The 23,410-nt window shown below is 43.0% G+C and overlaps 4 protein-coding genes and 1 non-coding gene across 6 annotated transcripts; 2 read left to right on the top strand and 3 right to left on the bottom strand.

The window, feature by feature from the left end:
* Positions 1-2,060: 2,060 nt before the first annotated feature.
* Positions 2,061-5,590, bottom strand: LOC127343781 (transcription factor IIIA). Of its 2 annotated transcripts, XM_051369969.2 has the most exons (7): positions 5,511-5,590; positions 5,235-5,402; positions 4,971-5,099; positions 3,198-3,477; positions 2,853-3,088; positions 2,606-2,749; positions 2,061-2,467 (listed from the first exon to the last, which is right to left on the bottom strand). In XM_051369969.2, exons 2-7 carry the CDS (start codon positions 5,400-5,402, stop codon positions 2,303-2,305), a joined length of 1,122 nt encoding a protein of 373 aa, XP_051225929.1. In that variant the 5' UTR covers positions 5,511-5,590; the 3' UTR covers positions 2,061-2,302. The 2 variants fall into 2 exon arrangements, with proteins under 2 accessions (XP_051225929.1, XP_051225944.1); XM_051369984.2 differs by lacking the exons at positions 5,235-5,402; positions 5,511-5,590 and adding an exon at positions 4,583-4,717 and having other exon boundaries at positions 4,971-5,101.
* A 164-nt stretch (positions 5,591-5,754) lies between these two features.
* LOC127328961 (thylakoid membrane protein TERC, chloroplastic) lies at positions 5,755-11,609 on the top strand. Its single transcript, XM_051355519.2, has 14 exons — positions 5,755-6,054; positions 6,328-6,443; positions 6,550-6,626; positions 7,040-7,127; positions 7,214-7,294; positions 7,378-7,434; positions 7,937-8,018; positions 8,223-8,272; positions 8,545-8,601; positions 8,689-8,767; positions 9,411-9,469; positions 9,773-9,830; positions 9,938-10,063; positions 11,083-11,609. Exons 1-13 carry the CDS (start codon positions 5,823-5,825, stop codon positions 10,042-10,044), a joined length of 1,143 nt encoding a protein of 380 aa, XP_051211479.2. The 5' UTR covers positions 5,755-5,822; the 3' UTR covers positions 10,045-10,063; positions 11,083-11,609.
* Positions 11,610-11,748: 139 nt separating this feature from the next.
* LOC127343798 (uncharacterized) lies at positions 11,749-13,735 on the bottom strand. The gene is made up of 4 exons (XM_051369998.2): positions 13,711-13,735; positions 13,176-13,273; positions 12,672-12,886; positions 11,749-12,254 (listed from the first exon to the last, which is right to left on the bottom strand). The coding sequence occupies exons 2-4, from the start codon at positions 13,266-13,268 to the stop codon at positions 11,975-11,977; spliced, it is 588 nt and encodes a 195-aa protein (XP_051225958.1). The 5' UTR covers positions 13,269-13,273; positions 13,711-13,735; the 3' UTR covers positions 11,749-11,974.
* Positions 13,736-15,879: 2,144 nt separating this feature from the next.
* Positions 15,880-15,952, bottom strand: TRNAE-CUC (transfer RNA glutamic acid (anticodon CUC)). Its single transcript has one exon. It is a non-coding gene; the product is annotated as a tRNA-Glu (tRNA).
* Positions 15,953-16,184: 232 nt separating this feature from the next.
* On the top strand, positions 16,185-23,281 carry LOC127343771 (ribonuclease II, chloroplastic/mitochondrial). Its single transcript, XM_051369961.2, has 14 exons — positions 16,185-16,462; positions 17,324-17,483; positions 17,618-17,731; positions 17,813-17,890; positions 17,962-18,090; positions 18,839-19,057; positions 19,179-19,361; positions 19,445-19,507; positions 19,616-19,722; positions 19,814-19,963; positions 20,113-20,272; positions 21,050-21,445; positions 21,619-21,843; positions 22,582-23,281. Exons 1-14 carry the CDS (start codon positions 16,239-16,241, stop codon positions 22,708-22,710), a joined length of 2,337 nt encoding a protein of 778 aa, XP_051225921.1. The 5' UTR covers positions 16,185-16,238; the 3' UTR covers positions 22,711-23,281.
* Positions 23,282-23,410: the final 129 nt, after the last annotated feature.

Raw genomic sequence — 23,410 nt, 5'->3', positions numbered from 1 at the left:
TGTTCTTGATCGATGTTTGCCTCCCCCGTGAGTACTTCGAGAGGCGCTTCCTTGCGAGCCCCTTCGCCGCTCGCTGGATCGGTCTGCCGCAGATAGGCATCTTTCGAGGGTGGCTTGTTCCTTGGATAGTCGCTCCCGATTTTTCTCCAATATGGAGCGGTAAGCATTGAGAGTGCCAACCGTGGTTCCTGCCGGAAGTGGCGTGTTGTTAAGCACGGCTGCCTTGGCTGCTGCCCATTCCTCCTCTGCGATGGTGTGGTCACTGTTATTGTTGCTGGCGCTGTTCTCAAAACTAGCTCGCCTGCTGGAACGGGGGGTGCGATCTCCGTCTCCCCTGTTAGCAACATAAACTTGGTGGGGCGCCGCTCTTCGGGTGTCTCCTCGGGCGATGCTGTCGATGTTGTCCTCTCCCGATGAATAATGGGCATTGCAGATGAACGGTGTGTCGCTCGATCCCAGCCCGTGTCTGGTATCACAGTTCATGCAGTAGTACGAGGTTAGCTCCGAGGACGCGGGATCGTCGGATCCAACCGACATGGAGGATGCCGAAAGGGGAGTCGAAGGCGCAGGCGAACTCGACGGGCTTGTCAGGCCAGCCGAAAGGTCGAGTGATGACGACGCGCTTGGGCTCGTTGATCTAGAGATGGGTGATTCCAGCAGCCGAAGGATTCCTTCCGAGTTGACGTTGTAGTGGACGCTCCCGAAGGTCATCTCCATGTTGCCTTGCAGATCGGAGAAGGTCGAGCGAGACGAATCGTTGTGCGGGGTGAATTCATAGGAGCCGAAACGAATCGGGCTTCCCAGATGAGGCGATGATGGTGTTGATGAAGCTCCTGATGACATGACGGGCTCCGCCGATGTCCGATCTTGTGCCGACAGGGTTCCCACAGACGGCGCCAATTGTCGAGGGTACTCCTCGGCAATGCCCTCCGTTTGGGGCTTAGGGTTAGCGGAATCCTGCAAGCTGACACGAGACATCGGTTCACAGACAAGCGGGGAGAGCGATTTACCCAGGTTCGGGGCCCTCGATGAGGTAAAACCCTTACGTCCTGCCTGTCTGTTCTTGATTATGATGATAATGGATTACAATGGGGTGCCGAATAGTTCGGCTGAGATCTCGTCGAGAGGCTAAGTGTTACGGCGACCTAGCTCTAGATTTTCTGGTGGCTACGGTTGCTATGATTGATTCTGTATCTCGGCAGCCCCCCTCTCCTGGCCTTTATATAGGAGGCCAGGTCTCAAGAGGTCTAACCGAGTACGACTAGGTTTACAGTAGTTTTGGATCTAATCTTTCCTCCTTCGGCTGCTTCCTTGTCTTGCTCGTCAAGGATTCCTCTGGTGCGCCGTCCAGTTGGCCCATCTTGCCTCCAGGTGTCTTCATGGGCCTCCAATTAGTCAATACAGGATAGGGCAATGTCGGTTACCCGAAGGGTAATGCCCACGTCAGTGGACCCAAGAAGGGCTGAGTGGGGGCAATGGCCCCCACTCAAATTTTTGAATTGCAGTAAAATCTACTCCCTCCGGTCTTTTTTAATTAACTCGAATTTAGTACAAAATTGTACTAAATCCGAGTCAATTAAAAGAGACCGGAGGGAGTATATATATTTATAAGAAATCCCTTGAATCATTTGAATTTGCCAAAGAGTTTGGTCCCACTGAAACTTTGTTCTAGGTCCACCACTGATTATTGTCATCGATTCCGACGATGGTAAGGTGCCTTGGTAAGATTTACATTTATGTTACATCTATTTTACTGTTCTAGTTAAGTCAATTTCTAATTGTATTAAATAATTTATGTTTAAAAAGAAAACCAAATCGGATGTCTGTATGGGGTCACCCTTGTGTGCACCTGCGGACGGACGGTCCGCAAAAACTTGTCCCAAACAGATAAAATCCTAATAAGTTCATAGTATATTCCCACGAATCAAACAAGCCACGTGGAAAAAGTTCCCATAAAAACCCATCGAATCAAAGATATTCTTAATTTCCATTTTTTACAACTATAGTGCCTTCTAAAAGAAGAAACGTATACGTTAAAATATTAACATGATTGGCGCCTCTCAGCGAAAATGGCATCTTCATTAATTCATACTCCGTACTATTTCATATACAAGTGGAGGGTCGATTGAATAACAGAAAGGACTTACCTGCCAATTGCTATCCAAAAATCTTACAACTAACATACTGTTTTTGCCTAGCTTTTTTTACTTCAGCTATACATACATACACGAACAATAGCAGTAGTATAGAAGCCCTCTCAAAAAACACAACATCTTTCTCATCCCTTCCAGTTCAGGACAAATCAACCTAATTGAAGCCATCTCAGATACGCAGTTCCATCATCGTAGGCAGACGCATCACCAGGAGCAGCTACCCTCTTCCGCATCAAGGTCTCAACAGAAATGGGCTTCCTCTTGCGCCCACCTGGATGCGGTCGTAGTTGCTCATCAGCCTCCACAAAATCTCCCTGTTGAGATTTGATTGAAAGGAAAGCTGTGAACATCCCCTAGTGCAAAATGAAGTTCCTAGTAGCTACAAAGGCATGGGGAGGTGGAGGAGGTAAAATATGTGACATGGTCATACTGGAGTGGTGTTTTGTGTTTACCTCAACGTGCACATGAACACTAGATTTCTCATGATTGTCCCTTACATGCTTGTACGAAAACCTCTTGCCACACCCAGAGAATCCACAGATGAAGGGTCTGCTCTGCTCATGAACTGCCTTAATATGCTTGTCCAAATTGGATTTCTGGAGTTCAAAGTTATTGAGAATGAAAAAAAGAGCAGTTTTGCAATATATTGCAGAGATAAATCCATGAAGAGAAGTCAACATGTAACACTGCAAATCACACCTTTGAAAATGAGCACTTGCAGTCATCGAAGAGGCATTTAATCCTCTCAGTGACACGTGAACCTTCATGCATTCGCTGATGACGCTTGAAGTTCTTCTTCAGCTGTTTGGTGCCACAGACATCACACTGAACATACCGATGACATGATTGGTTATGGGCCTTGAGGCATTCCACATTAGTGAAGGTCTTCATGCAGCCAGGTTCACAACAGATAACTTCAGAGTAATCCAACTTGACTGGACCATAAGAATAGAGACATCAACTTACAAGATTGTGACTGCTAAGCAATTGTTAATGCAGTAAGAAAAATAACTACGGAAATTTTAGAGAAAGTCAGTAACTCACCATGTGATTCCTCATGTTTCTGTAACTTGGAAGCATATTTGAAAGTCTTCCCACAGTCATCCTCTGGACAGATGAACTCTTTCTTGCTTCCACACTGAAAGCTATCCTCGTGAATTTCCTGAACATGTCTCTGCATATTACCCTTGGTACTGAACTTGCGATTGCATCCTTCCATAGGGCATATAAATAGTTTTCCTTGATGGGTAAGTAGATGGCGGTTCAAATGGTCCTTCCTGCTATAGCTCAAAGGGCAACCATCCACATGGCAGGCAAAGGGTCTCTGCAACAGTTTTCGAAAAGGATACACATCAGAATAGTACTCTCATATCCATAGCAAAGTTCACTTGACATAATATAAGTTTATGCATACATTTATATACATGCTCAACAGCACTAGCTTAATTACTATGCACATAAACTATTTAGTTAACCGTTTGGACATAATGTCCATCAAGCGGTAGTAGCACCATGGACACTACAACAGCATCAGTTAACACAACTAAACAAAAATACATGCAATTTACTGACATGGGCTGTACATGCTAAGACTGCACATTAGTAGCTTGAGAATGCTAAGTAGCATGAATTGCACATACACACTCATTAGTAGCTTGAGAATACTAAGTAGTACATACATACACATCTAATTACTAGAGCTTGGAACAAGAAGGGCTAGAGTAAAAGTAGTCCCAAATGAACGAGCAAACCTGAAGAAGCGCGTGAACAAGGCATTCTTGATGGAGCTTCTCAGGAGGGTCACCCCTTCCTGATACTAGTCCATTCAAGGCCTTCTGCCATTTTGGAGTTCTTTGGGATCCAATGCTTCACACATTCATTTCTTACATATAGTCTGCCAAAATCAGCACAGTTCAGAGAATCAAACCACCATACACCCAAACAACAATACAACAATTTACCCAACTCACAATTGTTACATATCAGCATAGTTCTATGTCAAATCAGAATTGTTCTTTCTTGCAAAAAAAAAAATACTGTGCAACAAGACAAATTCTATTACCTGTGACAAAGAACATGATTTTAATATTTCGGTGAAAATGTTTTTTGGACCTCAGGGAAACCGTAACCAACATCCACGTATACATATGTGCTGACCAAAACGAGTACTGTTATCGTATCATGCACGCATACTACAACTATTTGGTTAGCTACTGGATCATAGATGGTGGACCATTAAGTGGCTATTATACTGAATATATCAATTCACAGCTTCAACTATGACATATGAGTATACGACTGAAAAGAAGACATGATTCAAAGTGGTCGGTGCTAAGAAATGATCATTCAATAGCTTCAAAAACATTAAGAGTGCAGCACATGAAACAATCAGGAGATAACAAAAAGTAACTGACAACAGAAGAAATAACCTGTAAGAAGGGCGTGAAAGAGGCATTCCTGATGGAGCTTCCCAGGAGGGTCTCCCCATCCCAGTACTAGTCCATTCAAGGCCCTCTTGCATTTTGGAGTTCTTTGGGATCCAATGCTTCACACATTGAAATAGCCTGAAAAAAGTCAGCACTGTTCAGCAAACCAGCCTACTACACAGCAATCACACCAAACACAACCACGTAGCAAGTCCACTGTCAAACACAACTGAGTTTCAATCGCCGCTTCCAAAAACCTGCCGGTGCTTATGTTGATCTTGCACGGAGCATCGACCGAACAGCCAAACAGAATGCACCACTTGCATTGCACCAACAATATGGAAGTTCACTGAACAGGTAGGAAAACCGAAATTCAGGACCAGGTAGGTACCTCGGGCGAATGGCTCTGCATATGCTGCTTCAGATGCGCTGGCTTCTTAAACCCCGCGCCACACTCCTCGCACTCGTGGCTGGCGCGCGGCGCACCGCCACCACCTCGAGTGTACTCATCCACTTCGCCCTGCAGCACACACAGAGTGAGAATACTTGAGGTCGCCCGCAATTCGCAGCTCCCCCGGAAATCAGCAGCGCAGATGCTCTCACTGCAAGGGCAAGCAACACGCATCCTACTAGACCGAGAGAAGAAGCAACCCACCTCATGGTGCTCGAGGACGTGGTCTCGGATCAGCCGCTTCTTCGAACGAACGACGCCGCAGAACTCGCACTTGTACCGCCTGATGTCCCTCACGGGCTCCGACGACGACGCTGCCGCCGAAGCCGTGCTCGCCCCGACGCCGCCTCCGTCCGAATCTCCTTCTCCCATCTGGCCAATCCCAGAAAGTGGCGTCACGAATTCCACGAAGCAGACACGATTACGGCGAAATCAACGACTAATTGGACGTTCCAGCGGCGCGAATCGAGGAAAACTTACCTCGGATCGTGGAGGAACTTGCCGGATTTCGCAGGATCGCGACGGCGCAAGGGAGAAACCCTCGAGCTCGACCACCCGAATGAGGATGGAGAACCTGTGCCACGTGTCGACGAATCAGTAGTGGAGCCTTACTGGGCCCAGCGGGCTCGGGTTTCGGGCCGTGGGCCGGGCTGGGCTCTGTATGGGCCGCGGGCCCGACGAGTACCAGCTCACACGCGTGCTTCCATTTCCTCGGCTCGGCTCGCTCTCCCACCCGCTGTGGCTGAGGCGCGAGACCGAACACTGCACAATCCCCGCCTCTCGTCGCCGGCGATGGCCGCCATGGTCGCCGCCGCCGTCACCGCGCGGCCCCCTCCGCGGATTTCCGCCCCATGGCTACGGCGCGGCCACGTGCCTCCGCTTCGTCCGTCTACGGGGCGGCCTCTCGCGGTCCTCACGGTGGTCGCCGCGTCGCGTCGGAGCGACGGCGGGAAGAAGGTGGCGAAGAAGCGGCGCAGGCGCGCCACGGAGGCCGACCAGGAGGACGGTCTCTCCGTCAGCTCCGGTAAGCTGTGCCCCACTCTGCTAGACTGCTAGCTCCAAGCGTCCTCCGCTCCGCGCTTAGTTAACAGCTTGTGGCTGGAATCTGAAACCTCTGAGCCTATAATTGCTCGAGAACTCGTAGAGCATACGATTTTTTTTCAGAGTAGAAATTTTATGATGATTCCTGAACACGAATCCCTTGTTTGTACAATGACCAGCGGTCCAGCGCTATCCACTGAAGAACTGATCATATCTGATGTGAGCTTATAAGCATTCTTCTTGATACATGTTGCAGAGATGGCGACGAAGAACTCCACTCCGCGCGCAGAAGTCGACGACGGCAGCCTGAAGCCCGCGCCAGAATCCAGCATTACCCCAAAAGACTCGGCCATTAGAAGAGTTGCACTGGTGGTGAGTACCTGCCCACATAAAGATGTGGCGAAATTGATTTGGTGATATAGATAGTAGACCATTTGCTTCTGCTGAGGTAGTGAGTTCGAACGCTGTCATGTTGCAGGTCATCGCTGCAGTGCTATTCGGCGTTAGCATCGCCTTGAAGGACGGCGTTGAGAAGGCATCGGAGTATTTTGCAGGGTGTGTGTTACGCATCTCGACTAATCTTTAACATTCAGGCTGTTTTACAGAACTGTTGGAGGTGTGGCTCCTTTCCGCATTAGAATTCTCGGACCATATAAGAGCCCATTCGAGAAAATCAGTGGATATTGCATGTTGGCTTTAGATGCTTGGATAATTGCACAACTCTGTCTAGGCATAGTCACATAGGAAAATGTTTTTCTGACGAATAGGAAGGTAGTGAAAATAACCATGCATGGGTGCTTAAGCTCATTCTTTGGTTTGTGCAAGTTAGTTTGCTTAGTGCGAATTTCAATATCTTTACTTGATTTCTTAGAAAAGCTTTGCTTCGTAATTTAATATTAGCCTTCAGTTCTTTTCATGTCTTCTACATTTGAGGTATAACAGTGTAATCAGGTTCTGCTATGTACCAGCTATTTGTTGGAACAGAGTTTGTCGGTGGACAATCTCTTTGTTTTTATCCTGGTCTTCAAGTATTTTAAAGTGCCCCAGGAGAACCAGGTACAGTTAATAGCTTATGTGATAGATAGAGTACAAATATACTTTGTGATTTCCTGCTCACTTTTTTCTGTCACATTGGAAACTAGAATCGGGTGCTTTCTTATGGTATTGCTGGGGCAGTGATCTTCCGTGCAGCGTTGATCATCCTAGGAGTAGCAACCATTCAGGTAAGCTGTTGCCCCATGTTACTGTTATTTTTTTCTGTTTTATCCAATCATAACAACTCCTATAAATTCCTCATGTTCTGTAGAGTTTTGAAGCGGTGAACTTATTTTTTGCTTTGATCCTGCTATTCTCTTCTTACAAGGTAAAATGTTCCTCTTTGTGGTAAAAAAAAGGGGGATCATGCTTTTCATATTTTATTTTCCTTTCATGTACATAGTTACTTTTGCTTTTATACATTGGAAACTTGCTTCATCAAAATGATAGGTTCTTGCTAGCACTTAAAAAAAGGTCTACTTCCTCTTTTCCACTGAAAGTTTCCTTTGAGCAAAAGCAAGCCTCATATATGTCTTTGACAATATATTCAGCCAATTTAGTTGCATGTACCAGTACTACATTACCATTCACTTATTCAGCATAACTCTTCCATCATATAGAAGCTAATGGCATAATGGTTTGTTCTTTTTCCGATTTTATATTTGGTCTTTTTGTTCCAGTATATCATAACAATTAGACCTAGTTTTCCATGAGTTAGTAAGCTGTCGTAGATCCAATTTAATATGTGGGGAGTATGATATTTGTTAATTACTTTCACTATATTAATATATGCAATGCATGTACATGTAATAGTCATATTCTTATGACAGCTATTTGCTGGAGGAGATGAAGAATCTGATCTGTCTGATAACTTCATTGTGAAAACATGCCAAAAATTCATTCCTGTCACTGGTAAACAACTCCTTTAATTCTTTTTATTATTTAGGATATCAGCATGGTTCACTTTCCGTTCCACATCATAGCCACAAGCCCACAATGACCAGATCCTTGCTAAAATTTTGAAACATTTCTTTGAAACCAAACTGCTTATTTCTGGGAATTAGTAATCACTCGTTGGCATGCATGTTGAACTCGTTCTTCTGTTGCTCTTATCAGATTATTATGATGGTGACCGGTTTTTGACAAAGCAAGATGGTTTACTGAAAGTAAGTGGTGTTCAAATTAAGCAGGATCATTTATCACACTAGCTATTGCATGATTACTTATTAGTTATTGAATTGATATGTGCATGTGCTGGAACCTGCAAATTTTACCAATTCCACGTAAATGTTTGACTAGTTTACTAGTGCTGCATGCACAGAAGCTTATAACCACAACAGCAGTGCTTTGTGTTTGATTGGACTATCTCAAGACAGTACTTCAACCTCGTAAAGAGCTATCTGTTCCTGAACATTGCATTCTTTGTTTGGGTCTGCAGGCCACACCATTACTCTTGACTCTGGCAGTGATCGAGCTAAGTGATATTGCTTTTGCTGTAAGTCCGTTCTCTATACTTCCTGTGTGAAGTTTCCCTTTCCATTTTGCGACCTCGAGCATGGGGATTAACATCTTTAAATTGTAGGTCGACTCAATACCAGCAGTCTTTGGTGTAACAAGAGATCCATTGATAATATTGTCATCAAATATTTTTGCTATTTCTGGTAAACCTTCTTTCTGTCCCTATGAACACACCATACACTGCTTTTTTTAATAAACAAATGGACTATTCTTGTGACAAAACTCTTTCATCACTACTGATGGATTACACTGTCAACATCTGATTTGTGTGTTTCAAAACTAATCCTCCTCCTGAGGTTTTTTGTGGCCTACATATTTTTTTTACTCCAACCTGCACTCTATTCTTTCATTCTTTCTCAGAGCTCTTTATTCATGATGTTCAAGTTGCCTGTTACATCAAATTTTGTTGTCTATGTATGAAAGTTAATAGCTCAAAGTATATCTGATCACCTCTGAATTCTATTTCTGTTAGTTCAGCCACACATCGCCTACTAGTAATATCAATCCTAAATTTGTAGAAATCTTTGGGTTCATGATTGTTTTATAGTTACCACTTACAAGTACCCAATGTAATAAGTATGGCTGAGTAATTTCATCATCTCTTATCATGCAACTGGACATTTGGTAATCGCACCTACTATACAGTGAAGATAAGTGATGCATGAAACAGCACCTTGGATAACATTAGATCTTGATGTAGAATGTTTGTGTAGAATACAAATTTGTGCATTTTTAATTCACTATGAAGTGTTACTGTAATAATGTGACAGAACAATTACCTTGTAGGTTTGAGGTCACTCTATGTACTCATTTCTGAGAGCATGTCTGAGTTGGAGTATCTGCAGGTAAATATCCTTGCTCTTTTAATGTTTCTTGAATTATTTGCATTTTTAATACTTTATTCAGCTAGCTATGCATTCTTATTATTTTACAGTTTTACTATTAAAAGAACAAAATTCAGAAATTGTCACTGAGATTTGGTCCATAGTAGTGATAACTTGTGGTGGTTGCCTTATCGCTTCCAATTTCCTTAATCCCTTGCGCATGTATAGGGTACCATGGTTCTTGAATGGTCAATGGGTGAACATATCCATATATTTGTCTATTATTTTTCTGCCACTGATTGCTGTTGGCAATGTGCTTTCCAGCCTGCTGTTGGTATCGTTTTGGGCTTCATAGGGACAAAGATGATCTTTGACTTTTGTGGTGAGCAATCAGAAAGCACATTAGCTAGTTGTTGTATTCATTGGGTTCCACACTTTGATCTAGTGTTTCCATTAGCAGACTGCCCTGATTATGCTGATTTATGGCAGGTTATCACATACCAACAGAAGCTTCTCTTGCTATTGTTACCACATGTCTTAGTGGCGGAGTAATATTGAGTCTAAGAAAAGCATCAACTGAGGAACGTGACAAATAGCCAGCATGCTGGGGAGAAGGTAAAATTAATGAACTAAGCTTGCTGTATTCTTTCATGGATAGTCATACTACAACATACAGATTCTATTTACAACCTAGAAAAACTCGCCCTTTTCTCACTAAAGAGTAAAGAATGTTTATGTTACTACTTCAAAGAACCTTTAACCTAACAACACATGTTATAAGCCATCTATGTATGTTTAACTTATACTTTGCTTGTAGTTTAAATATTTCCTTCTAGATTGTATTTAAACTTAGAGAAAGAATACACGAGGTTGCAACTGCAAGTGCCAACAATTGGCAGAAGAAGGAAGCGCCTTGAATGGATTTGGCCTCATATCGGAATCTCAAGGCTTTGTGCATGGTTGGCGTACATTACACTTATACTTACAGCGTACTTGTCACTTAACTACTTTGAGCCATCCACATGCTACCATTCTACAACTGGTAATTTAGGAGCAAGCAACCTGCTAATTTACACACCCACTAATTCATCATAACCATTCTGGTTGAAGTTACTGTTACTGCAAATTCCAGAACTTACTATAAGCATCCCTTTGTTTTTTTTACGTTATTTTAAGCATCCCTCCATTGTAAGCAAGAACCACACCGTCTACTACAGCTTATCCTTTGCTGGTATGCTTTCCACGCTTTGCTTTTCGAATTTCAAGTATGTTCAGATCGGACTGATTCTGGTCATGATAGCATCCAAATCCAGTACTCCCTCCGATCCATAATAGTGTCATGACACGTATAGTAAGACTGTCATGACACGTATAGTAAGACACTACATGACACTATTATGGATCGGAGGGAGTACTGTATTTCATTCTTAAATGGTTGAATGGTCATGTCATGAGTTGTGACAAAACAGAACCCAAAGATCATGTTATGATATTTGTGCTGTTCAACATTAGTATGACTATGCACATGGAACATATTTGTATGTCTTGGTTTCTTCCATGTGAAAATTCTTCTTGCATATGACGGCACTGCACACATACATCTAAGCCGTCCCTCTCTCTTGGTGCCAATATAGGTCAATCAAGTTAACCGTGACTGGAGGATAGAAAGCAGCAGCAACAGCCTCCATTCGTTCGCAGTTTGCATAACACAACCATGCAGGCAAGAGCCTCCATTCGTTTATGGAGTTGAGGGCAATTCAGCCTGTGACCAAGATTGATGATCAGACATAGATGCCTGATACAAAACCTACAAGTTCTATTACCCGCCCAAGAAAAAACCTACAAGTTCCACAGAAGGTTTTGGAATGTTAAGTCAGCAACAGGCCACGGGCCAACGGCTGACAGCAAAACCAAAGACAAATAAGTATACACTACTTGTGATAAGTTTTGTTAGAACAATTTTTGCCATGGTTGTTGGTTATGATAACAGAACATTTAGCTTATCATAAACATTATGGTATGTTCATCATGTTTGTAACTTAGCAATGTTAAGCCTGGAGTGTCCATGTAAGTACCATTTCATTCTTCCATTCTCCTGCCGATCAAACCTCACTTGTAGAAACATGCTGTCAAATGTAATTATTTCCTACATTTCCTCAAATGTACAGTCACTCATGTACATACAATGTAATGTAATCCTGTTGGTTCCAAATCGCAGCACATAAATCCAGAATTCAATGACGACCTTCCAGAATTACAATCACATAACAACAGAACATAAAATATGGAGCAATCAAACATTCTACGGAGAACATGATTCTTCGACTTTGAATAAAAGAAGACAAACTGGGGCGCAGTTTATAGTTCAGTTTGAAACTGGAACGAGCAAATAACCTTATATACGACTATGGAAATGGCACTTCATATCTACAATTTTTGGAGAGCTAAACCGACTTTGTCGAAGACATAATGTAAACTAAGATATATCTAAGCGATGCTAATTATGAAACCCTGCAGATCAATGACTCAGACCTTGGAGCCATCACCATCCTCAGCATAAACCTGGCCATATTCGCCCTTGTCGTCGTCCTCGTCCAGATAGTCAGCCCTTGCATTGAGGGCCAGCATCTGGCAAACAAGCCAGAACAGAGCAGCGTCAAGGGCCAGGAAAGCGGCACCTCCAAAAAGGCCAGTCTTTGCGGTAGGGCACTGGGTGTCCATGTCATGGTGGATGTTGCTGGTGCGATGGTGACTCTCCGTGATCGTTGCCCAGAGCAGCATCGCAAAAGCTAGAGCTGACACCAGCCTGATTTCACATGAACAGTTAGTAGAATGAATAATGTGTAACATGGTTACCACGAGTAGATACTAAGTGCAGGAGACAGCGGTACTATGCATAAAATGTAATGATTCAAGAAAAATGCTAACAGGAAATGTAACAGCTTTCATATCAAATACTCCCAACCAAAATTAAACCCTTGAACATCAAGGGCCAATATATCACCTAGGGGGCATTCCATTGAATTGAACAAGAGTGTCTGTACTGTTCAGCATTTACCTATGGAACTGTACAACATCAAAATAATTCAGGGTCTATCAAAAGTGACTGACAATGCACAGCCAATCTTCATCAAAGGCAGGGCTCTCTGGCTAGATTTATCTTAGATATTATTGCTTCTAGTGAGCATGGAAATTCTTAGCTGCAGAGCCGAAGGGAACTTACTCGGCAATGACAAAGAACACCGACAGGCTGGTGCTCTGGAATAATGCTCCACGAGGAACCGACTTGCCCTTGTACGGGAAAAAGATGGAGACGTGCCCGATGACAGCAGCTAACACGAGCGCCACAATGGACACGCTTCCCATTGCAATCGTCGGGTCGCTCGGGAACTTGCAGATGACGACATCCTTTCCCTTGATAGGTGTCCCATAAGGAGGCTGCATGCACGATAAAGGAAAATCCGCATTAAGTTCAGTATTCAGGGAGATCCATAGATGAGCTTTCTGCAACTGATTTGATTGTGAGCCTGATAGACAATTCAAGTAAAGTAAAGTAGTAAACCCGGCATGGTTTGGACGAGGGAGGACAGTGTTCTTATTGCAAGGAGGTTCCTCAATGATTTGGTGAAAAATATATTCCGAGCAAGTACCAAATTCCGTACCCTTCAGGGGTTCACAACAAAATGTATGACTGGCAAGTGCTTATGTAACAGAAAAGGAAGGCAACCTTTTTGTTCTCCGCGATGACGCCGAGCAGAAACGCGAGGACGCCAAACAGGGAGACGGTGAGAGCGATCCGTTGAGCCGAAGTGAAGCCCATCGCTCCTGCATAAACAAGCACACGTCGCAGTCAGACGAGACAAAATCATCGGTAAGTAACTAAATTGCTAAAAATAACAGCTGAACATGAGCAAAGATCACGACAGCCTGGCGGCAACAACGGAACGCAAGAGGGAACGTCGTGTTAATGAAATTGCAAAGCAACGATGAATGAATTAGCAGCTGTCCAGTGTCCCCTTACAAGAAAAACAAAAAAAAAAATATGTGCGTGCGCCATTTTTAACTTCACATGGATGGACGGACGCGTATAGATAGGTTGAGCTAGACGCGAGTGGATCGGTAGAAAAAAGTGGGATTAATCTAATCGAGACCCGTCGCACTCGAAAGGGCCGATCGTCGGTGGAATTCCCGTCCAGATCGATCCGCGATCGGCGGAAACAGGATGGACTGAGACGAGATCGGAGCGAAGGGGTCGGAGTTACCGCAGAGACGGACGGCGGCGGGAGGAGCTCCGGCGGGCGCGGATCGACGGAGGAATCGAATCTCTTCACCCTCCGCGCGCGTCCAGTCCTGCGGTGCGGTGGGGTGGGACGGATGGGAGGAAGGTGAAGGTGGGTGGTCAACTTCTGAACCACAGATATATACGGGCGTTAGTCTGGCAGTGGGGCCGGTGGGCCCAGATGCCGTGCGGAATGGACGGTTTGGGTTTTCCCGGCTGCGTGGAGTGGAGAAACGGCAGCAGATGCGAGAGAATCTCTTCTTTATTTGTTTTATTATTATTACCTGTAACAATATCCACTTCGTTTTTTCCTAGAGTATACTTTGTTACTCGTGTTTGTTATTCAACAACAATCTCTCAACACGGTTTGCTGCGTGGAGGAACGGAACAGCGGATGCGAGAGAATCTTTTCTTTACTCCTTTTTTTTTTACATGTAATATTCACTTTATTTACTCCCTCCGGTTCATATTATTTGCCACTAACCTTCAAAAAAATATTACTTGGCACCAGTACCGATGTACTTAGAATTAATATATGTCTAGATACACTTATATTAGTACCGGCTAATATGGATCGGAGGGAGTAATTAAATACTTCCTTCGTTCCAATGATTAAGCCTTATATTTTAAGAAAATCAAACCAACTAAAGTTTGACCGAATTTTTGGAAATAATTATAAAAAAATATGATGTTTTATGGATATCATATAAAAATATATTTCATAAAGTTATATAATGATATTTATTTTGAATTTTCGATTTAATTCTTTGTGAAAAACTGGTCAAATTTTACACGGTTTGACTGATATCATACCAGGTGGAACTTTTCTTCGTCCTGAACAAACGTACTTATGTTAGTCGAGATGTAGTACAGATAGCTTTTGTGTCATTAGAGATGCGACCATCCTGTAAAATCTTATGCCCAACTCCGAGGATGTAAGATAGGAAGATTAATACCTTGCTGATCTTCCTGAGTTAGCCAAATGAGCTTACCATGCTGAAAGTCAACCATAGCATGAAACAGAGACTCATCCAATTTACAAGATTTAGAGTTCATCACATGTCTTCTCACCAATTCACTATAGCATGTTAAGAATCTTTCACTAACCACCATCAAGAGATCCTTATCCTGGGGACAACAGCTAGCTTTCACAATTTATTCTTAACTCCTCCTCAAGTATTGATACAACCAGCGTTCGAACCTAGGTTCGATTTCCTAAGCATTCTATATGAGGATCTGACCGAGTAAATCCCTGTCTTCTCCTCTAGTCAGGACCAAATATCATTAAATTTAAATATTGGTTTGGGAATATAAACGATTGCATCAACATCAAGAGAAAACATACATTTTTTTTAATATCACCATCCCAATTACCCATTCCATCTATTAAGTCTGAAATTATCATAGGTGTGTCATGATCATCACATGGACGTCCAGTAGGTTTGTGAGATGGCATAACGGGAATCCATCTATCATTCCAAATAGATGTAGTCTCACCATTTCCAATGCATCTGAATCATTCCAGGATACAGCACATCACAACCACAAATAATTTGTTTTCCAAGTCCTTGATGCACTTTTTGGACATCCTGCTATGTCTGGATTTACGAGGAGACACCAAGCTTGTTTTCCTAGCATTGCATCATTGAAGAGCTCAAAATTATGAAAACTTGTTTTCCTATCATTGCATGATTGAAGAGCTCATAATTCCGAGAACCAAGAATCATGCGCATTTTGGGACAACCATCCTATCCTATGACCGTCAGTGCATACCTCGTTTATCAAGTGAGTCACTCTATTAAAATTTATGTTTATAGGCCCGTTTTTCTTGTGTGGCTAGACTGGATGTCCCCGTGACTTTTTTTTATACGAACGGTCTATAAAAAGGTTAATGTTTTTATACAAGAATTTTGGTAGCTATTCTTTATGGTTACAATTACATGAGTGCATGTGTTAGAGCATGACTAAGCCAATGGCAAGAGAGTGTCTCCTCTACTGCTGAAAAATACACTTCCAGTTTCCATCACCGGCTGGACAATCTAGTGTGAATTGAGTGTTGGCATTTCATAGGTGGCAATCATCCGTGGAGATGTAAGGAACTTTTAGAAGGCAAAAAAAAAGCAAAAGATGACATAAAATGTAAAAATCAAAATTCCGTCGCCGGGACTTGAACCCGGGTCTCTCGGGTGAGAGCCGAGTATCCTAACCACCTAGACTACGACGGATCATGTGAAACCAGTGCTTACTACTTTTATAGTAGTACAAATTGGAGCTTAACCACTTTATCACCCTTCGCCCCCCCAACAGAATGCTCTGGTGGGCTGGACCACATGCGTGTGGGCCGAATCCAGAATGATGCACGGCCCATACAGTTCAGCAACACGGGCCCAGCCCACCACATCAGCACGCGGCAGCGGCAGCCTCGTCTTCCTTGTTCCACTCGTCCTGCGGACTGCGGAGCGCGGCGAGCCTCTTATCGCCAAAACCCCACCACCCCTCTCCGGCGAGCCGATGATGAGGCCGTCGCCCATGGCGGCGCGGGCGGCGAGCGGGTGCTCCACGGCGGCGGTGGCCTTCTTCCGCCTCCGTCCCCTCGGCCGCGCCGCCCGCCCCGCTCCCGCTCCCGCCCCCGCCAGGCGCTTCGCTTTCAGCGGCACCGCCGCCTGCCGGGGCCGCCTCGTCGACTCCGTCCTCCAGGAGCTCCGGTCCCGGAGGCCCGTGCGGGTCTCGGCAAGGTAATGCGCGCCCCCTTCCCGGTCTAGGTCCTGCGTCCTGCGCTCTGCTGTCTGCTGCTTGTAGCAAATGGAACAGAGAACCAGGGTTAGAATTAATTATTAGGCCCCAATCCCAGGATCAGGATTCAGCTGTCGTCTGAGCGATAGCTTGGGCGCGCGATGATAGGGTTTGCGGCGATTATTTTAGATACATAATCTCTACGCAATTCGTTCCGCGGTACTTAAAGAGATATGTATAGTCGTGGAGCATCAGACTGTTAACGTCATAGTCTCGAAAACCATTTCGTGTGGGGATGGACTGTCACGCTGGTTTTTCGAAATGTATAAGGACTTCAGTTATATTCACATAGAGCAATGTGGAGGTTTCCTTTTTTTTCCTTTCCTTTTCGATTCGGCATTATTTTTGTGTCATGGGCTATGAAGATTGCAGCGCCTTTTAATTTATCAATGACAGTTAATTTGTTGAAAACCATTTTATCTGGGATGGGCTGTGGCGCTACCTTTTCGAAATGTATAAGGATTTCAGTTACATTCACACAGCAATGTGGAGGTATCCTTTTCCTTCCTTTCATTTTCGTGTCATGAGTTCTGAAGATTGCGGCACCTTTTAATTTATCAATGACAGTTAATTGCTTACTTACACATACTGTTGAGATTTGGATAGTCTTGCGCAGTCCTTTAAGAGAGGCAGAGGTTACGTATGCTTATTGTGTTGGGTTGGCTCCCTCCTGATGTTCTGCTTGTTGGAGTTAATCAAGCATGATTATAATTTGTAACAACTTGTGTCCATCATTATTATATGCTGGTTTTTAAATTTGACAGTAATGAACCTTACAGTTTGGATTCTTATTTCCTTTTCAGGATAGGGTTGCAGGGCACAAAGGAACTGTCGGACAGTAAGATAGACAAGAAAACATTACGAAAAGGTTTGCTGCTTGAATTTGTCAAAGATTCCGAGAGATCCTTGCTCGCAGTTGTAGAAAGGCCCGATGGCAAGAAAAACTGGGTAGTGACTGACCAGGTATGAAAAAGGGAGGGTCACTAACTAACTATAGTCTGTCCTGTTGATTTATTTCCGAGGGCATATGCGCACTTTTTTCACTGATAGAGAGGCATTTTCGATTCTCTCCTGACTTGGTTGTTACTTTTGTACAGAATGGTATCCTGTCGTCTATAAAGCCCCAGCAGGTTACATATGTCGTACCTGGTACCATAGATTTCGATTGCTCAAGAATAGCTGAATTTCTGGAGAAAGCGCAAGACCTTTTGGTGAGAAATGTTGCATTAGCCGCGAGAGTACTATGTATAATATGCATCTTGACTTACCTCTTATCATATGGTTTGGTACAGGATCCTACTATTTTGGAATGTGCCTGGATGGAGCTTTCTGAGAAGGACAAATCAGTAACAGTTGAGGAGTTTGCAGATGTAAGGGGTTCATAAGATCTGTTATCCTGTGTCTTTCTGTATACAAATCTGATTCTTGTGATTTTTCTCAGATAGTATATGGTAGCAAGGAGTCTTTGGAAAGCTACTGTGCACACTTCTTGTTATCACGGGATATTGTCTATTTTGTGAAAGTGGACAACAGAGGTTCGTCCACATATCAGCCTCGACCGTCTGCTCAGGTAAATTTTCTAAATATATGTGTTTGATGATTCATAGGATTTGTGTAGGAATTATGTCGGATTTAGATCCTATAGGATTTTTTCCTACACTAGGTGTTTGATTCATAGGAACATATCCTATAGGAATCTTGTAGTGAAAATCCTATAGGAAAAAAACATGAGGTCACACCTCATGAAAAATTCCTTTGGCACAATCAAAGAGAACTCATCTTCCTACAGGATTCAACTAGACATGACATCCTAATCCAATGTATTTCCTAGTCCTATGTTTTTCCTATCCTATAAATCAAAGGAGCCCTGAATAAGTTGGTGACCTCATTAATGTTGCAAAAATGCATTTTGATAAAACCTGAGATCATATACGTCCTATAGACAGCAAAGCCTGGACTGATTAATGCTTCCAATTCCATGGAAATTTAGTTCCCTCTTTCTAATCCTACCTGTTCATTTTGCACTATTGAGCCTGTTGTGTTACTCTGTTTTTGCACGGCAGCAGTCCGTACAAATTAACGTGTTATGTTTATCTCTCTGTGCTGATTTTGCTTATATTTTCCCTCTGATTTGCACGATTAGATGTTTTGTGGACTTCCATTTGCTAATCTGACATATTTTGGCAGAGAAATATTTGATTTGATGTATTTTATCAAGTGCATGTTCCCATAAATTTCTGTAGTTGCTTAACTTTCTGCAATTTGGTTTTGGCATTGTTGTATTGATTGGTAGACTTATGTTTATCATCTGGTAGTAGGTGGATGAACTTATACGAAGGAAGCTTTCTAAAGAGGCTGCCGATAAGGAACTAGAAGAATTTGTTGACCTACTCAAGTCTGCCAAAGCATTGCCTCTAGACTCTAAGCCTTCTAAAAATTCATGGTTGATGGAAGAGAAAGTGAAACAAAAAATTGAGTCCCTTCAGGCATATGCAGTTGATGCATGTAATGATGCACAAAGAAGAATGGCGGGAAATGTAAACTATCCTATTCACATACCATCATTTTCCAACTTAAAAAATATTTTTTAATCTAGTATCATGCTTTGTTGAGACAAAGTGCCGACGCTTGTGCACATGGTTGTTAATGTGATGACAGATTCTCAAGGCTCTGGGGTTCTCACGGACTTCATCAGCTGCCCTAAAGCTTCTCATAAATGTTGGGTACTTCCCCGTGCATGTCAACCTTGATCTTTTCAGATACGATGTTCAGACCACATATAGTGAGGAAGTCTTGTCTGTTGCTGAGGAGCTTCTGGCGGATTGCCCTGATTCAGATAAGGTATATTTAGTTCCTGAATTCTGAACCACTGATGCTCTTCATATATACATATACACTCAATATATCTGGCATTTCACTTTCAGCATATCCGGAAGGATCTTTCAAATTTGAGAGTGTATGCCATTGATGTGGATGAGGCTGATGAAGTATGTTTCTTTATTTCTACCCATGCATCTTCCACAAGAGACTGCATAATATAAAATCCGCTGCTCACCGATAAATCCGTTAAACACTACAATTTTTTTGGTAATCAGCTTGATGATGCACTAAGTGCAACTAGACTACCTGATGGTAGGATAAAAGTCTGGATACATGTAGCTGACCCAACATGCTTTCTTCAACCCCGGAGCATCATTGACAGGTTATTGTTGCATCTCCTGCTCAGCAGTTCTAGCTTTTCTATCAATAGAATTGCTCTTATTGAACGTAAAGAAATTATGTTCTTCCCACAGGGAAGCCATGCACAGAGGAACCTCGATATTTTTACCAACTGCCACCTATCCAATGTTTCCAGAGAGGCTTGCCATGAATGCTATGAGCTTGCAACAGGGTATAGATTGTAGATCTGTAAGTGTATCTGTGACTTTGCATCCAGATGGAAGGTAGCTGCCTGCTAATTTTTCGTGTCTTTTATCAGCCAGTTGTCTTTTATTTCTTATTTTTCCTTTTCTTTGGGAGGTATTATGTCTTTCTTTTATAAATAGTTTATTGAAGTTGTCGACAACTCTTCATTCATTTTGTGTGTGCATAGTATTGCAGAATATGCGATAGCGAACTCAGTAATCAAACCTACGTACATGTTAACGTATGAGGGTGCAACTGAATTGCTCTACATGAATCTGGAAGAAGAGGAAGACCTAAGGATTCTTCAAGAAGCTGCTTCTATTCGTGCGCAATGGCGTTGTAGCCAAGTAAGAAGAGCTAAATAGTCCTTTTATGTTTGCTGGTTTATATTGTTGGAAATAATCTTGTTGTTGCTTAGTTGTTAATCAAGTTGCTAGTAGTATACAAGTATGAGTTGCTTAGTAGTTAAGCTAGCAGCACTAGTTCAGTTTGGGTTTTGCTTGTAGCAGCAAAACGCCATCTAGACATTAGCTGTACTAGGTCGGCCACTGTAGCAGACTAGCAGGTCGGTTACTGTACTAGGTCGGTCACTGTAGCACCGACCTAAAAACCTCTATATAAGAGGCACCCTATATGGAAATAAAGAACAGAAGAAAAGGCAGCAGTCTTGAGCTGCACCAAACTACTTGTGTCCACTTTCATTTGAGTTGAGAGTGTGTGTGCCAAAGTGCGAAGTGTGAGTAGCAGCAGCTCTTAGTAGTAGCTTTCATATATATCATCCTTTCATTAGTCATTTTTATTAGCATATGAAAGTGCAATCACCATTTTAATTCTTAGAATGAGAAAAGAAACAGACTGCAGGTAACTGATGTAGGCTCACACTTCTGTACCGTGGTACATATATGCTGCAAATAACTTCTCCATCAATTTGGACGATCATTTTTCACGTTGAAGAAGCAATTTTACCCTCTCCCTTTTACATTCTCAAATAATTAGTTCCTTATACCACCTAGCACAAGTCTGTACCTTTGGGGACTTTCTGAAGTTTTATGTGTGTACACTAGCCAACTGAGTTTTATAAATGCACTTTGTACTTGACACCATTGACACTCCGAATTTTGCAGGGTTCAATCGACACTTCTATGATAGAACCTCGTATCAAGGTGGCAAATCCTGACGATCCTGAACCAAACATTAACCTATATGTTGAAGACCAAACCAACCCAGCAATGCAGCTTGTAACTGAGATGATGATACTTTGCGGGGAGGCGGTAGCTGCTTTTGGTGCTGACAACAATATTCCTTTGCCATACAGAGGGCATCCCCAGTCAAGTACAGCTGTGTCAGCATTTGCCTATCTACCTGAAGGGCCTGCCAGGAGCGTTGCCAATATCAGTGTACTTCGTGCTGCAGAAATGGATTTCCGAAAACCTGTAGCACACGGTGTCCTCGGAGTTCCTGGTTATGTACAGTTCTCCTCCCCCATTCGAAGATATGTCGATCTGCTAGCACATTATCAGGTATTTATGCGTCTATTAAGCATATGAACTATGTGGATAGGGACAGGAGGAGGACTTCAATAGTGAACTAATTGCTCTTTCGAATTTCCAATTTCTTTCATATGTTATGAATGGACTGTAGTTTTATCCACATAAGTATGATCTAATTAATTTTGTACATTGAAAATTTGCAGGTAAAGGCGTTTCTTAGAGGTGAATCTCCACCATATTCAGCTGGTGACCTAGAAGGAATGACATTTATTGCGACCATGCATGTTAAAGTAGCTAGGAGGCTCCATAGCAACAGTTTACGTTACTGGTTGCTGGAATACTTAAGGAGACAGCCAAAGGGGAGGAAGTATAAAGCACTGATACTTAGGTTCATGAAGGATCGTATGGCAACTTTGCTTTTGTTGGATGTAAGTCAACATACTTCATCCAATGAATTTTTGTTTAATGTTGAAGTGTTTGCATAGGAGTACTATTTTTACGTTTGCTGGGATTGTGAGCAAGAACTTTAGTCGCTGAGAGTTAGTTGTCCTGCACCTAGTTTACAAACTGGACTAGTCCTAGTCTACCAGTTTGACTGAGGAAACTCGGAATCACCCCCCTGTCCAGTGTGGTTCAGTTGGAAGACCACCAATGCAAGTTCACTGGTCAGAACCAGCTCCCCTGGACACCCCCAGTTTTGCTTCACTGCTTCTCCATAGATTCCTAGAACCTCCAGGTTCCTTGTCAGTTTGACGAAAATCAGTAATACTGCCTTGCTCCCATTTTCCTCCCTTCATTTTTTCTGGTTCTAACTTTTGACGAAGGTCACCAAAGCCTACCTGGTGTGGAATAGGTGAACTTGTAAATGTGATGGCATGCGCTCATCAGTTTTCTTAACTTATTTAAAAACACAACCGAACTTGCTTTTTTGGAGGTAGTTGCAGCAAACCTTACCTAAACTCATTAAAAGTTAAGCAGTCAAGGGAAAGTCAGCCTCCTCCTGCTATTACTAGCTGCTGCATCTGGTTATCTTTTGTACCCCAGTGCTAGCCTACTTGCCGCTAGTTTGTTTGTAATGTTTTGGATTTTCAATGATATATAGATTCGACTCTCTGTCCCAATTTTGAGCGCCTTGTTTCAATTATCTTTTCTGGTGACACTGGCAGGTCGGGATCCAAGTCACAACCATGGTTGCAGCAGGGAAAGTGGGAGACGGAGCTACTGTTGTTGTGGAAATGGTTCATCCCCGTGACGACATCTTATCAGTTACAGAGATTCCGGAAGATACGGAGTAAATGCACGCAATGGCTTCTGGATGCCCAGCGCCCTGCTCACTGAACCTAAGATAGAACTGTGCTGCAGCCTTCAGGTACCATATGCACCTAAGAAACACAAGTCGCCTATTGTTTCCTCTGCTGTTACAGTTATTGATTTCGGTGTGGAGGGTTAGAGGTGATTCATTGCCTTGGCACTTTGAGATGAGGATCTCCCCTTTCAGGACCGTGTTCTTGAGTTCACTATCAAGCCCAGGTTGATGGATTCATAGAACTCGTAAAGTGCAGGCGTATGGTCATGTTGTGAACCTTTTAGCAGGATAACAATCATCAAAGTATCTTCCTAGTCCCATTTTGAGGCTGAGGCATTCTGATGAAAGTTCAGTTCCTTCGATCCTCGTGGTGTTTAGGTTCAGATGATGAGTTTGGGGATCATAGTTTTTTGTACAGCTACACGTATGCATGCGTATGATCTGGGGTTTGTTGCCCTGGAGATACGAGATCTTATTCATTCACTGCTATGATCTTGGACCTATTGCTATGTATATACTTTCTTCATGTATAGAACGGGATTATGGCAGCACTGTTGTTTCTCCGATTTCGTTCGTTGGTATTTGACCCTTATGAGATGGAATTTACGTTGGTTGTACGGTTGGATCATGTCTGAATATTGCCAAAGCTCGTACAAGATGCCGCTGAAATTTCGTATGGACAGGGGAGC

This window comes from Lolium perenne, chromosome 1, assembly GCF_019359855.2.
Source record: "Lolium perenne isolate Kyuss_39 chromosome 1, Kyuss_2.0, whole genome shotgun sequence".
NCBI classification, from domain to species: Eukaryota; Viridiplantae; Streptophyta; class Magnoliopsida; order Poales; family Poaceae; genus Lolium; species Lolium perenne.
Note: the sequence above shows the minus strand (reverse complement) of the source record. Positions and strands in the feature narration are given on the sequence as shown.

Excerpts from the sequence above, each read along its gene's own strand:
- LOC127343781 (XM_051369969.2), bottom strand. The coding sequence starts at position 5,402 with ATGGGAGAAGGAGATTCGGACGGAGGCGGCGTCGGGGCGAGCACGGCT. Across the intron at positions 5,100-5,234 it reads ACGTCCTCGAGCACCATGAG|GGCGAAGTGGATGAGTACAC; the intron begins GTGGGTTGCTTC and ends TGTGTGCTGCAG. Across the intron at positions 3,089-3,197 it reads GAAACATGAGGAATCACATG|TCAAGTTGGATTACTCTGAA; the intron begins GTGAGTTACTGA and ends CTTATGGTCCAG.
- LOC127328961 (XM_051355519.2), top strand. The coding sequence starts at position 5,823 with ATGGCCGCCATGGTCGCCGCCGCCGTCACCGCGCGGCCCCCTCCGCGG. Across the intron at positions 8,273-8,544 it reads AGCAAGATGGTTTACTGAAA|GCCACACCATTACTCTTGAC; the intron begins GTAAGTGGTGTT and ends TTGGGTCTGCAG. Across the intron at positions 8,602-8,688 it reads TAAGTGATATTGCTTTTGCT|GTCGACTCAATACCAGCAGT; the intron begins GTAAGTCCGTTC and ends TTTAAATTGTAG.
- LOC127343798 (XM_051369998.2), bottom strand. The coding sequence starts at position 13,268 with ATGGGCTTCACTTCGGCTCAACGGATCGCTCTCACCGTCTCCCTGTTT. Across the intron at positions 12,887-13,175 it reads TCATCGCGGAGAACAAAAAG|CCTCCTTATGGGACACCTAT; the intron begins GTTGCCTTCCTT and ends TCGTGCATGCAG. Across the intron at positions 12,255-12,671 it reads GTGTTCTTTGTCATTGCCGA|GCTGGTGTCAGCTCTAGCTT; the intron begins GTAAGTTCCCTT and ends ATGTGAAATCAG.
- LOC127343771 (XM_051369961.2), top strand. The coding sequence starts at position 16,239 with ATGATGAGGCCGTCGCCCATGGCGGCGCGGGCGGCGAGCGGGTGCTCC. Across the intron at positions 17,484-17,617 it reads ACTGGGTAGTGACTGACCAG|AATGGTATCCTGTCGTCTAT; the intron begins GTATGAAAAAGG and ends ACTTTTGTACAG. Across the intron at positions 19,058-19,178 it reads AAAGAAGAATGGCGGGAAAT|ATTCTCAAGGCTCTGGGGTT; the intron begins GTAAACTATCCT and ends ATGTGATGACAG.